A 15,000-nucleotide genomic window follows, 5' to 3' on the forward strand; every position below is an offset into this window, starting at 1 on the left:
GGTGTGTGTGTGTGTGTGTGTGTGTGTGTGTGTGTGTGTGTGTGTGTATTATTGTAATGAGGAGCTTGTAGTCTGCAATATGTGATCTGTTTATCTGGACCAGGGGTTTCCAACAAGTAGCTCGTAAGATGCCAGTCGCTCGCTACCCGTTTGTGAGGGGCTTGCTAAAGGTTCAAAGAACATGTTCATAAATTTGAAAGCACAAAGTCACTTTGTAAACCTGTTGAAATTGATATCCAATCAAATTCACAGACCTGGGTTTAGGGTTAGTTTAGCTTAGGTTAGAGACAACAGTCTCTGTTTACCAAACTGTTGAAGAAGTCCAAGGCAGCAACAGAGGCTTGGTTTAGTGGCGCTTACACACAAAGAAGCCCTTCGCCTCTGACAGGATTGTAATGGAGGTGGAGTCTGAAACGTTAAATATGGACCAAAAAAGTAAGAAAGAAATTCTATCTGCTATTGGCAATGTACAACGAAGTGCGATGAGTAGCTCTCAGCCACTGTCATTTTATCAAATTATCTCTGAGAGGAAAAAAGGTCTGGAGACCCCTGATCTAGACCATATACTGTATTACTGAGGAAACACGCACGGTCTTCAACTTCTTATACTAATGTTTAATTTTTTTCTCCCCTCTGTTTTTGGAAAGGGACACAATATAATGGACATGCTGTAGCTCACAGTGAGGCTCATTGGGACCAGCTTGGATCCAGTGGAGTTCCAAAGGTTCCGGTTACCCTCCAGGCTCTGCCATGGACTTCTTTAATGACCCGAACCTCTTTGTTGGAGGACTGGATGGGCTGGACGAGGATGTCTTCCCATCAGCACCATCGCTTGTGGATGAGCTAAACCTCACTGCTGATTTTGAGCCCCTCCAGGTGGAGCCTCTAGTCCCAGGGAAGCACCAAGACATGATGCCACCAGTTACTACTCAACAAGCCATGCCTTCTTACAGTCAGCAGATGGGTCACTACATTGGCATTAAGGCACAGACTCCTATGGGGCAGCCATTTTCTGGTCCTGGGGGCCCAGGTGGTGGTGGTGGTGGTGGAGGAGGTGGTGGCATGATTGCAGACCAGCATGGCCAATACCATAACGCTGCAATGAGCCAAGTACCTCAATCCAATGGACTGTTCTGTGACAGTAGCAGTCCAATGTGGAGCAACCAAGACCAGAATGGGAACATGTACCATCCCTTATCTCAACCGCAACAACAGCTTTGTCATCAGCAGCAACTGCACAACCAGCAACTTCATGTCAGACAACAACAAACACAGCAGCAACAACACCATCCATGTCACCAACAACGGGAGCAGCAGCACAGAATGCAGCAGCTGCAACAACAGCAGCAAAGACATCAGCAACAGCTGTTAAACCAGCACCAGCACCAACAAATTAACACACAGACTATGTCCCTGCAGCAGCAGCATCACAATTTCTCCTTTCACCAGGGAGGGCAATCTCAGAGCCAACAGCAAGTTCACCATACCCAGCAGCAGGTTCAGCACCAACTAACTGTGGGAGGACCAAGGTTCCATTCAAGGGCTATGCCAAGTAAGTCTTATTTGGATCAAAATGCTCCACTGAGTGGGACTTGCTTGCAGCCACAGCCGCAGCAGGCTAGCTACCAGTTGACAAGGGGAGGTCAAGCCTTCTCTGGATCCGGATCGGAAGACCCAAACCTGCCCTTCCCCATGCATTCGTCATCGATGGTTCACTCCCTGCCCACATGCTCAGTAGGCTCTGCCACCGCTTACCAAGCGGCTCAGTACCCTGCCTATCCTGGAGAGCCAGAAATACCCGGCCTCAGTCAGCAGTCCACAGCCTCAGTGTCTCTGCCCAACAGCACTACCGCACCCCTCACTTCTGCAGTGCCTGAGCTCCCAGGGACCGTATGTCAGTTTCCATCCACAGCAGTTATGAGGAACCCGGTGAGCCAGGCAGATGAATGTGCTTTCCGGGCCCTACGTTGCTCTGGAGAACCCCATGGAAACAAGTCATCTGAGATGTTTGGTGAGTCAATGAACTGCTTCCCCAGCATAGCCAGCCAGCTGCCCTCTGAGCAGCCTCAGAGCTGCGGGGCCGTAAACACTAATGGATACCTAGCAATGGGAGACAACCTCCTGCCATCAAAGGCTCAGGTTGGAGACTTGGAGGGCCTGGAGCCTCCTGATCTCCTGCCTGACCTATTGCCCCAGCTGGAGGCTGCTCTCAGCCAACAGGATGAATCCAACTGTTCCTGGGTCCATTCCAGCCAGGAGAGGGGACATGAGCACAGAAAACCACCACCTGTTGAGTACAAGCAAGAAAAGGTAATACAATGTTACAAACTTAAGGATTTGTTTCATTTTTTATATACAAAAGCAATCATTTGTCTGTTTTCAAGCACATGAATGGCAGTACATTTTAGCCATACTGTAGCAGAGCAACCCTCTGAATGTAATATGCTTTTTGCCCTCATCTAATTTATATCCATACTGCACTCTGTCCTGTACCCCATATGAATGAGGGGTATTTGAGCAGCATGGAGGTTGATAAGTTGAAATTAATTAGAGAACGTACTAATGGGGAACATTTCATTGCTGACATAAAGAGAATGTATTCTTCCCAGTGTGGCATGGCACAGAATCCAGCCACTCGTGTAATGTTTAACTAACTATCCCAGTTAGAACATGCGCCTGTCTAGTAGGAGACCTGCAATCAGTGGTGGAGAGGGGGAAGGTGGAGAGGCGGTACCCAGGGCCGTCTGAAAGCCTTCTGAAAATGATAATGGTCTGTCCGGCATGGACCGTCTATCTGCCCAGTGCCTGACAGCAGGTCAGGCCTGATTAGGCTAAGAGTGGCAGGAGTGTCTTCAGGACTTAGCTGTAAGCATACTTAGGGCTATATCAAGATGTGGGTCAGGGCAAGTCGGAGGCACTTGCACACTGCCTCCATGGAGTGTGGGGGAGGTTGCACACTGTTGTGTGTGTGTGTGTGTGTGTGTGTGTGTGTGTGTGTGTGTGTGTGTACACATGTGATTGAGCGGGCGGCAAGAAAAAACGAGTGTGGCGGAGGAGAGTGGTTAGCACTTGAGGGAGGGGGAGGGGGGTTTGGGAGATGGAGAGAGCACTAGCTCATGGAAAAAGGAGAGTGTAGGAAAGAAAGAAAAGAGACAGAGAGGAAGAGCACAAGAGGGAGAGGAGAAGCAGAGGGGGAGGCTGGGAGAATGCATTAGCTGCCTGTAACAGGCTTCAGGCGGTTCCTGGACCTCAGTTGGCTAGTAACTTAGCAGCATCCCCACTGCCTCTTGGCCAACGAGTGACACATGACCAGCAGGAAAAGCAACAGCTGTTTCATAATGGTTTGCACATTAAAAAATGAACTTCAGCACATCCATGTATTCCTTTTTGATCATATTTTTGTTATTACAAAAACATCTGTGGTACTAACAATTAAACAGATTTTGTTGAGTGCAACAGATTGTCTCAAACTAGCAAAAATTCACACATTTTTAATAAGAGCCATTGTGTTTTTCATGGCCCACCACTGACAGTGATGAGTCTTTGTCTTTGCCACTTACGGCAAATAAAAAGTTGTTTAGCATTATCTTACAAACCCTACCTTTTCTGTATCCGCACTTCCTCTAATTTAGTAACTGCATGAATGATTACCGTTTTACACGCAGTGTCCTGTTACTGACAGCAGACCCATTATCCACCCCCAGACTTCTGAAACCAAACCTATGCCCATTATCCAAAACACGACCTGTGTGTTGAGTACTGCCTCTGCCATCCCCCAGCAGGCAGCAGGTGACAACAAAACGGGTGGCCTGTGTGAGTGAGCCCTGGTTAGGCGGACCGTTTGCCCATCTGCAGAGGTCCTTGATTGAAATGAGGCCATGAACCACAGCCTCTCCCTGTCTGTGTCAACATCCAGCCCGTGTCGATGCTTACAGGCTGACTGTGCTATTCATGTGCACCGATGTGTGAAGAGCCTGCTGATGGTGTGTTTGCTGAACAGGCAAGCCATCGGGGGCTAGCTGCCCACTCTTCACTCCCCCGCAGTGAAAGGGGCTAATTAGGATTTGCAATGGTTGTAATGGTCAGCTGCAGCTGTGATTAGCACCTGGGATTCAAGATTGAGTAGTTGTCCCAGGTTGCCAAGTTCTAAAGTTAAATTGAGTTGGAAATGAAAAGGCTTTCGGGCCTGTTGCAATGGATCTAAATTGAAATGAACAGATGTGTGTAGCACTGTAGCCTGTCCCATGGATTATTTCAACAGCATTTATGGACTGCAAGGGGCTTTGTCTGAGGGGGTACTTCAAGCTTAAGGTTAAGGTTATACTTCTAAATAGATGCGGACAGTAGTTTATACCGTTCACTTGGAGGACGCGTTCCACACATTCACAGTAGATTGCTACACTACCACTTGTAGCGTAGTGGTCCCGCAATCTTGTTGTGCCCGGTCACAACAAATTAGCAGTATGCGGACATCTGCAGAGAGCCTACAAGTACACCTTTGTGATGACAAAGTTGACCTCACATGGACCCTAGCCGCCCCCTTGCAGATGCTGAAAGTATAATTTCTGCATAAATCACTCTAGTGAGACTCTTCTGAGTTGGATGCTGGTTTGCGATGCTCATGTGTGCTTGTGTAAGTCAGCACTCTTTATGCTGTATGTAGTCAGGACCTCAAGACTGCAGCCTGTGAGCTCTCCGTCAGTGTGTATACTTGTAAATAATTGTGAGATGTAATATGTGTACGTTGAAATAGCAATGTCACAAGTCAGTGACTGGGACTGCTTTGTGGCAGTATTAGATGAACAGGTTTTTCACTATGTGGATGTAGCCCCATGCTCGCGATGTGCCCAGAGCGTATGACAATAACAATGTGCATGCCTAAAGCCTTTGGCAATAAAAGCAGATGACACAAATCTGAAGTCATTTGGGGCTGATTGCCTGTTGCACCACTGCAATTTGATTGGCTATTTGCCATGAACTGTTGGCATCATTGGCTCGTAATTGGCATACTTTTTTTTTTTTTTAAAGAAAATATCAACTGTGGCACAAATTTGAAAGCCTGTCTTTTGAAGGAAACCTTGAGATTTTGACGGTATTGGCAAGTACGCAGGTCTATACAGCGATCCAATATCGCGTTATTGTATCATTTATCAGCTCATTTACGCTACGCAGGAACTACCACACGGGTCACTCGCTACCTGATCCATACATCCTGCCCAATCAGTACTGCACATGTGCAAATACTAAACACCTCAGGCACCCTATTTTTTTCACAAATCTCTGTTGAAATTGCCAGGAGGGGAGCTAGTTAATGTTGGCTGTTAGCGGCCTTTGGGCAGCACAGACCTGCTTGACCGAATAACGGAGCTTACAGCTGTTAATGGAGGTTCCATTGAGTTACATTATATGTTCGAGGTCCATTGAGTAAATGAGTTTTGGGTATTCAGTATACCTTCAGTAGTGTGCGTAGCATAGAAGTAATGATGTACTAACGTACTCTGCTAATGTTAGCTCCACAGGTTTTTACACAGAAATGTAACGTATCTCCTTCCAACCTCTGTGGGTAACAAGTATCACTATTACAACTGTCTCAGGCACAACGTTTAACCGTGACTTTGCTCACAAGCTACACAACCAGCCTGAAATTGAAGAAAATCTGAGACAATTGCATGAGAGTGGATGGAGCACATCCGTAGAGTTTTTGGATTTACAGCTTTAACATATCATACTAGAGTATTACATATCGCATTTGTCTTTCCATATCACCCTACCCTAACATTCAAGGATACACTTGTAAAATGTTGCACAGCACAGTAGTTGTTGGAGAACTTGATGATTGTTTTTAAATTGTTTGATTTCCTACATGTTAGATGTCTAATTTGTGCATTTCCTATGGGGACTTTAACTTTGGACATTCAGTTGTGGCTGATTGTCTGAGATGTGTCTTCTTTATTTTGTGTTCTTGATCACAATCCTGATGTCTTGATTTGATAGAGCTATTTATAGGCACAAATTAAAATAATCCCCAAAGGCAAAAAATAAACTGGTTTTAAAGGTTTATGGGCCAACAGCAGCACATTCAAATCACCCTTCCAGGCGTACTCAAACTGAACGAGGATGTTATCCACCCTGGTATCAGTCACGCTTTTTGGTACCTGAGGAGCCATCGTGTTCATTTAAACTGAACCACTACGGTTCTTGTGCACACAAGAAACCAGGTTCATAGGAGACATAAGTTAGCACAAGAAACCAGAGACTGTTGAAATGAAATGCAACCTGGTTACTCTAAAACCAGTGTAGTATGCAGCGTGGCCTACAGTTAAATTGAATGACTACCTCCTACCATATTTTTGGGAAAAAATGATATTGCCATATTTTAAGTGAATTGATGATTTGATGCTGCAGATAAATAGAAAAACAGACTAGACCTGTAACACGAGTATTCAGTTTTTCTCTAGAAGAGCCAGTTGTTTCCTATGTGATGGTATCACATGGCCAGGTACGTTTACCTGTGCTATTGCACAACTGTAATATTTAATCAGACCCAAGGCTTCCGCTATAGGGGTACAAAGGGCTCCCTTGCTGAGATGGAAGTGGAGACTGATGGATACTGATGGCCTGGGCTGCTGTAGCCACTACAGCCCCCCCACCGGCAGTGACACCGGGCAGGTGCCTTCTCCCTGCTTGCCTGTATTGCTGATTTAGATTTATTATCTGACTGGGTATCGCTGCTCACTCCACTCTACCCGGACTACTGGTCCCTGAGCTGTATCGCGAGTAAGCAGCAACTTCAGATATCTGTGCGCTCGCAAGTCGGGTTAGCCCGTTTATTTGTGCAATGCTAGCTTTGTTGCTTCCTGACATCTCTGAGGTTTATATAACACCTAGCCAACCAGACTGGACAGGCAATGCCATAATCAGCCCTGAGACTTGACACCATGCGTCACCCCACATGAGCCACACACGCACACTCACACACACACCACTGGGAAACCTGCTGCTTCTGGGACCACATGGTGATAGGCTGTGTCATTCACACACTTTCCCTGAACACCTCCCCCAACATCCATCCATACAGAACTCTGTCTCTCTCTCTCTTCGTCTCTCTCTCTCTCTGTGTGTGTGTCTCGCGCTCTCTCTCTCGTGCTCTCTCTCTCTCGCGCTCTCTCTCACACCAGCATCCGGCCTCATCCGCCTGTCTGTTTGGAGGCCTGCCAGATAAGGGCGGGGGATAACTAAGGGTCAGAGGTAAAGAGTAAGTCAGGCGGTCTTTGCTGCAGGCGGAAAGGGAGGGCTCAGTGGAGGGGGGGGCGGGGGAGGAGCTGGGAGAAGAGAGGGAGGAGGGAGTTGTACTTGGATTGAGTGTGTCAGCAGCATGTGGGAACGTTGCCAGCTCAAACTGTCAGTAGGTCTGAATTTAAAGTATGGTCTTTTATTCTGCTTTTCTATCCTTCCGTCTCTCTTGCCTCTTTCTCTTGGGATTAAGTGGCTTTGAATATTTTTCTGTGGTGAAGGGTGGGTGAGCTATTGCTCACGGTGAAATGTGGATTTTGTTTTAATAAAATGTAAGGCTTTGTTGTTGTGACATGAGACAATCTCCTTGTACTCATGTTGACCTTTGACTAGCAGAGAGGGGGAAGCTGGGTGGTTAGACTACCAGTGTCTGCAGGAATAAAAAGAGCAAGACGTTATGAAAATCATTTCATCTCAGTGTAATGTGAAACACGGGAAATTAGTAAAGGCATGAAGCAGTAATGACCCCTTTGCCCTTGTTTGCAACTGAAACAGTGGTTGTTGTCTTGTGGTAGAAAGGAGGGATTGTTGGTATAAAACATGTAAAGTAAAGCTTGCATAAAGCCAGCTCAAGTAGAGCTAGTTGGAGTTGGTGTGCTGCAATACGTTTGTCCCGCTGCTCCACTCGACATGTGGTTTTCTTTACCACAATTTGACTTACAGAAGTTAATGCCAGTGACATTTTCTGCCGAGACGTCAGTTGGCTAACTGGTTACTGATTTGTAAGTTAAGCAAACAGGTTTGTGTCAGGAAGTCATTTGCAAGTTGCCATGGATGCCTATGTTGCAAGTCGCTTTTGTTGAGTGTTATGCGCGTATTTTACAGCAATTTGAAAGAAAGTTGACTGTTGAAACCGGTATGTCGTAATCTCTCATCACTCTGTGTTGTGAGTCAAGCTACAGTACCATCATACACGCAAAAAGGTACATTTAAATGAACAAAGATGAAAAAAGTATAATGGTTTTAGTGGTTCACCTGGTATTTCATAAAAAGTGTTCTATTCTTTTTCTTTCTTGTTTGCTTTCTAGCACTTTGCTAAAAGTGTTTTTAATCATGAGAAATAAATAAGCGTCATACAGCAGTCATGTGAGAGTAAAGCCCTTCTTGGTATTCCTCATGTTGCTCTGCAGGCTTCCTCGACGTAGACCTAGACTCCTATACCCAGCATTAATGTTGTCGCACACAATATCTACCAACACCAGTGTGTTCCTGCTACCTTGATGCAGCATTTCATTGAGCAAGCATGTCTGTAGTTATTATAGCCTTCACTTTGCTAAGTGAGAAATTATTCATAAAAATCAAAGATTAGGATTTTTTTTGTAATGGCAATTTCATATAGTTATCTTACATACTACCCTCAGTGATGGAGTACTCATTAGGTTTCAAAATTGAACCGCTTCAAATTTTTATTATTTCTCATCCTTTGTCAACCAATGTTTACCAAATTAACGAGTTGAAGTAAGGGTGTGTATGTATGTATGTATATGCTTTCGATTTCAAACTAAATTTAAACGGGAAACACAACATTCCTAAAACACAGTTTTAGCTATATATTCTTATTTATTCTTCATTCTGCTCATGTAAATGGAGTAGAGGTGATCCTGTTCAATATATTTGTGGGATAAAGCCTGTGTGGCTGCCCTCTACCATTCCAGTGGAGATCCACTCCATGGACACTGGCCTCACACTGAGCGAGAGGTACAAATCGGAGCAGGGAAAAAAAAAAAAAATCCTTACTTCATCATGTGTGTGTGTGTGTGTGTGTTTTCTTTTTTGTGCAGGCAGTGGCCCTGCTCTGCCTTTGCACTGCTTCAATAATGAAGGAGTTGTAAAGGTCTGGCAGTAAGCCCCTTGCTGAATTTCCCCTCCACCTCATTCCTCCCCTCGCTTTCGGCCTCTCTTCTTCTCTTTTTTCTCTCCCCCTCCCTCCCCAAGGGACCACCTCTCAGCTCCACTCGTCAGTTTGCACCGATGTTCCCATTAATGAATGGCATCATCCGGCTTGCTTGTTTTGCGCAGCTCAGCTTCACTTCACTGCCTGGTGTCTGACCTGCTGTGCCGTCTCTGATTCAGAGAGCACCCCGCCATTACTCGGAACGACGACGGTTCCAAAAACAGCCTTAAAGAAGACGCTTGCCAATATAGTTGGTGACGCATCATGTAAAGTACACAAAAACCATGAAGTGTTCAATATGCAAAAGACATTTAATTCCTCTGGGGTAGATGAATCGTATAACATCTGCAAAATTGTCACTACTTTGGAGGGAACCTGTGGTGCTTTCAAGTCAATGTTATTGGGAGAAGATTGTCAATCAAATGCTGGTTAATAAGTAATCTTTTGATACGTTTAGATATCTGCATGAGGAGACCCTATATGTTTTTACAACATCAATCTTCTTTCCGTAGGGTTGACCATTGTTCTACTGGTTATGATAACATTGTTTGTAGCTGAGTAATTGCTGAGATCTGGGAAGCAGGCGCCGTCCATCAGTTTATAGGCCTGATTTCCTGGTTGACCTTTGACCTGCTGTATGTGCTGTACTTTAGTACTGACAGTTTTCCTTCACAAGGAGGGACTACTGCTGACATTAAGGCTGAGGTCACTTTTGTTTTTACCTTTTTTATATTAGGTGGTTTAGATGATCAAGCTGAAATGTTGGCTTTTTTTACAACCTGTTTGAGCTTTGTAAAACAAAATACAACAAATGAGTACATAGATATAAATGTACTGAATCGTTAGGTATTAAAATAAAGGTATCTGATACCAGATCGGCTCATTGTCACCGATACCTGATCCAGCTATTTGAGTCGGTATCTCTCTGATATCGGTGTCGGTGCTTCTCTAGAATGAACCTTGTTTGTAAGACCTTTTCTAAAAGGCCGGAGCATATATTCCAGTAAATCCTCTGTGGGAGAAAATGACACTCAGCTACTGATGTTTTTTAGCAATTTAGTAAATGTTGTTTTACTTTGCAAGGATAGTATGTGAAATGGAATCGATTATAAGCTGACTCGCTATGCGGACGGGAACCACTACTTCGATACAGTGCTGCTCTTGCCACCGATATTGGATGGTTCGATTTAACAATGTCAGGCTGAAAGAAAATGTGCATGCTGGCTGAAATTCATCCATGGTGATGTTAACCCTGTCAGGAGATTCAGTGACGAAGCCAAGTAGGAAGAGAAGAACTATGAGTAAAGAAAAAGCCTGTCTGAGCTGATACATGAAAAGCTTATTTTTGTAGATTACAACACACATCTTTTGTTTTTTTTAATGTTGATGCACTGAGGTGGGTCAAGACTGTTGTAGTCTTATTTTTGAAAGCACTTTCGAAATAAAAAGTGAATTAAGAATTATCTGACTGCTGATAATACTTCTTGAAACAGTAGCCATGTGCAGTAGTATAGAAAATTGAGGATGCGACGCATTGAGATCCATACAGAATCGTGGTGCGTTGGAATCGTTGACAGGAGAATCATAATCAAATCTTGAGGGCAGTAAAAAGATGTCCACCTCTCATGCGATGGCTACACAGGTTACCTACCTCTAAAAAGTGTACCCATGTTTTATTTAACACAAAAGAGACTTGCATTTAGAGTGGTGACCTAGGCTTGAACAGGAAAGGATCCACAAGAATGGCACTGCTGGCAAGTCGGCCACTAATTGTGAAGGGTGTCCCTTGGTGGATGGATGGCTTCTTGCTTTCACTCTGGCTCATGCTCAGCAGCGTGTGCCCACAGTGCTATCTCTTAAAATATCTCCTTAAACCTTGCTGAGCGACTGCCCTCTGAGCTCACACTTACAAGAGATACAAGAAGGGCTGATGTATTCTGCATTACCCTCAAACCCAAGTCGAAGCTGTCTTTTCTTTACAGGGGTTAGTAAGACAATGAGCAACACCAAGAAGCCAAACTAAACCAAGACACAAAACAGTGGTCAGGCTACATAGATATTGAAATCACAACTTGTTTTCTTTTACTTTTAAAACTCCCTGAGAGCTGATGGCAGGCGTCTCCTCTCTTTGCCTTGCATTCCTAACCCTTCTCCTTACAGTCCCCCCCCTAGTGGTCCATTCTGCCCTAGCAAGATAACGAGGTACAACATGCTGCACTTGTAACACTTCACATGGATCTGTACGCTCCTAAACGTCTTTATTAGCTATATAGGAATGGCTGTCTGTGCTGAACTTGATTAAAAAGGGAGTCAATTAGTGGACTGCATAATAGTGCGCTAATAGGTTGTCTTTGTTAAAGCCTGTTGGATTGGAGTTGATTGGGAGTGTAGCAGGGCTGTAGTGGTGAGACACGGCGCTGGATCGCTTGGTTAATTGTATCCAGTGTGCTAATTGCTTTATTTGCACAGAATTAAGTGTGTGTGTGTGTGTGTGTGTGTGGGGAGAACAAGGGAAGGAAACCGGGTGTTTGCATCACATCTGTTTACTATAAATAAAGTCAGACAGACACACACACTGCTGGTAGTGTTGTATCCTCTGAGGTTATTGCAGTTGTCCGACTTGAGCTTTGCTTACTTCTTCTTTTTACATTCTGGGCTTATTGCGTGGTTAATCCTGAGGATACAGCAATCGTCGAAACAGGCTGAAGATTCCTAAATGACCTCACTGATATTATGTAACTGTGAGGTGTTTTACACTCCTTCTCAAAACTATATTTGGAAGTTTAAATTGAGCGTGTCCAGTTTGCAATCAATAATTCATTTTAATTGGTTATTGTAGCCGAGCAAGTACGCGACGGCATCGCTGGTACTGTATGTGTTCAAGTCCCTTGATTGTAGGAAGGTGAATGAGGAAGCTGCTTTAAGTGTTGCTTAAAAAACGGACAAAAAAAACATTTATGGAAGTATTATAATTTAGTTGTTTTCTTACAATGATACAGCCACTGAAGTTTCAGTTTTGTGAGTTTATACTTTCCTGTTTCTCCCCGGGCAGTTCTTCTCTCTGGCTCGGTGAGGCTTTCTGGTCACAGTGGAGCCAACCAGACGGTAGTAACAACGCTCCGTTAGACTTTCAGCAGCTTCTCTAGAGGGCACAATGCTCAGCCCAGCTACTGCTACTCTTGGCCCCGAATAAAGGATCATTAATGCGTGGTGCTGTATTTAATTGGTTGAGGAAGCATTGCTGTGTGCATCATGTCTCCTTTCATTTATCAACCCTGCCGCTGTCTCACACTTGAGCGTGGCTGCAAACTGGCCTTTAGCGGGGCCTAATCTTTTTGCACCTAGACATAACAGTGCCATCTATTTATCATTAGCGAAGCCAAAGGTATGAGATCTAGTGATGGGTGAGGCGAGGTATTCTTAGTAAACAGGCAACAGCACTGAGAAATATACTCCTGAAGTGTGAAATGTGACGCAATCAGGCATTGTTTATTTATGGTACCTATGATATTTTGTAGAAGAGGGCACAGATTTTTAATGGTTTGACATCTAACACCTGAGAGTCTGCTGCAACACAGCGTAGCATTCACTAATTAACAGCTCATTAGCAAAATCTGAAAAACTGTGCATGAACGCTGCATTCTGGGAGCCAAAAATATATACTATACTAAAAACACTATAAATACTATATATACACACACCTTTCAGGAGTCTGCACTCTTTTGTGTGGTTGATCAAAATGGCTCCCAGAATGCAGCATTCATGCGCAATCTTACAGATGTGTAAAATGTCTTTGGTAATAATCAGTTGTTACTTTGTGAATGCTGTGCTGGATGTCAAACCACCACAGACGAGTTGTGACCCTGTGAGAGACGCTGGTTGCTGTCTGACGCACGTGAGAGATCCGATCAATAGTGCATCACTATTGTGTTGGCAAGGGCTGTTTCTATTTCACTTGTTGATTAATTAAATCAATCAGTGATAGTTTTGATGATCAATTATGAGAATGTGGATTTTCATGCATCCCTTTTAATATCATTTTAAATGAAAACGTTTCGGATTATTGGCCATAGATCAAAGAAAGTAAGCAGACCTTGGCTCAACTTCTGGATGACATTTTGCACATAATGGAAAATGAGAGGTGTTGGCCAGACAATTTGAGCCCAAATGTTATCGGCTTAAAAGAAAATGACTGTGTGCTTTTGTGTGGATTTGATGGCTTGCTCAAGGACACTACGGCAGGCTTATTAGCCAGTGCAAGCAGCATTATGTAGTTCAAACCTAGTTGTGTTTTAAAGCAGAAATAAGCAATAACCAGACATGTGAAGTGTCGACAGCAGAATAAGTGCACAATGGATCAAAAGGCCTTTTTTTTTTCTTTTTTTTGTCATTCGGTGCACCATGGATAATGTTGCTATTACCACTGAGTGACATTACATTCCAGTTGGCGATGGTTTTCCTCTCTGTGTGTGAGAGTATAGCAGCGGGCTGTACTCTGAAGCACCAGTGGGTGCTATCTTGTCATTTTCACTTCATTGCTGGCTCTCATCCCTCATTTCCCTAATGGTGAGTTAGGTTAGTGGAGACTCTCACGGTGGCACAGGCGAAAAATGAGCGCAGTGGCGCACTAATGCAGGCTCTTTGATGAGGAAGTAATGGAGTGTTCAGAGACAGACACCTGTGCCACTGCAGCCACCCTACCTCTCTCGATACACACACCACACACACACACTTTTTTCCACTCGCTTCCTTTCAGCAGCTCCGCGGCTCCCCTTCCCTTCCTCTACTCCCCTCCCTCATCTGTACTAAAGGAAGCCACTCCTCCTCTCACAGAGCTGCCAGCCTTGTTTGCATATTAACTGTTTGGTGGCCGAGGAGCAGTGGCTTCACGCCATGTGACCGCTGAAGCGTGTGTTGACTGTTATTTCTCTTTTCGTCTCTTTGCTTTTAATTTTGACACACGTACACGGGCAAACCTGTTCAGTTGAGGACAAATGTTTTGTCACCACTAACAGCCACTTATTTCTGTGTTTTAAGTGATATGTGATTCAGACTTTGTCATTTTTCCACCTTTACAGTAGAAAGGCCATTCTGCTGTGTTGGAGGTGCAATAGGTTGTATAGTTGCGTAGGCAGTTGCGGTAATGCAGGACACAGTTTTGTCGTCCGTTTATTCTTTTTTTTTTTCCATCTGTGCTCACCTGTATTTGAGTTAACACCCATTGCCGTTTGATGTGTTTGTAGTCAAAGCTGACCCCCCCGGTGCTGTGCCCTGGGGGGCATTATCTGACAGTGGATTTGTTTAGCTTGGATAGGACACTATTGCGCCGCTTTCGGTAAGTGTGTGGTCTGATGTAAAGTCCAAACTCCAAGGCCTGGCATGACAGCTGGATTTGATGCCTGCTGCTGCTCCAAACTCTTGGAAATGACAGTCATTTGTTTTTGCGCACACAGCAGTCCTCTCCGTCTCTAAAGGAGATATAAATCCGTAAAACCACAGAGATATAGCAAGAGAACTTCCACTGTTCTACCAGTGTGTCATCTCACCGATCTTATAACCTCCCCCCTCTCTACTCGCACAAACATTGACTCACACGTACACATTTTAAATAAGGCTGTCCACACCATTCCAGTTGGTCAGTTGCATATAACTTTATTTAGGTTCAACATGCAATGTAAAGCCATATTGTGTTGCTTGCCCACATATTCACACCATACTTTAATAAAATCACAACAAAGTAGTGTAGTTTGCGATCGGCTGAGAGGGATCAGAATGCAACAATATTAGTCAGAGAAAAATACAAAATGTTTTTA

At 44.3% G+C, this 15,000-nt stretch overlaps 1 protein-coding gene across 8 annotated transcripts in view; it reads left to right on the plus strand.

The window, feature by feature from the left end:
- chd9 (chromodomain helicase DNA binding protein 9) overlaps nucleotides 1-15,000 on the plus strand; it is a 63,650-nt gene that overhangs the window by 3,791 nt on the left and 44,859 nt on the right. For 5 of the 8 annotated variants that reach the window (XM_031848733.1, XM_031848730.1, XM_031848735.1 and 2 more), the window contains exon 2: nucleotides 648-2,310. In XM_031848733.1, coding sequence (XP_031704593.1) covers nucleotides 751-2,310 — 1,560 coding nt within the window. In that variant the 5' untranslated portion in view covers nucleotides 648-750. Of the gene's footprint in view, nucleotides 1-647; nucleotides 2,311-7,325; nucleotides 7,402-12,969 lie in introns of those variants that run through there. The other 3 variants (XM_031848732.1, XM_031848738.1, XM_031848737.1) reach the window with 3 other exon arrangements.

This window comes from Anarrhichthys ocellatus, unplaced genomic scaffold (assembly GCF_004355925.1).
Source record: "Anarrhichthys ocellatus isolate YVR2014 unplaced genomic scaffold, GSC_Weel_1.0 scaffold8, whole genome shotgun sequence".
NCBI lineage: Eukaryota > Metazoa > Chordata > Actinopteri > Perciformes > Anarhichadidae > Anarrhichthys > Anarrhichthys ocellatus.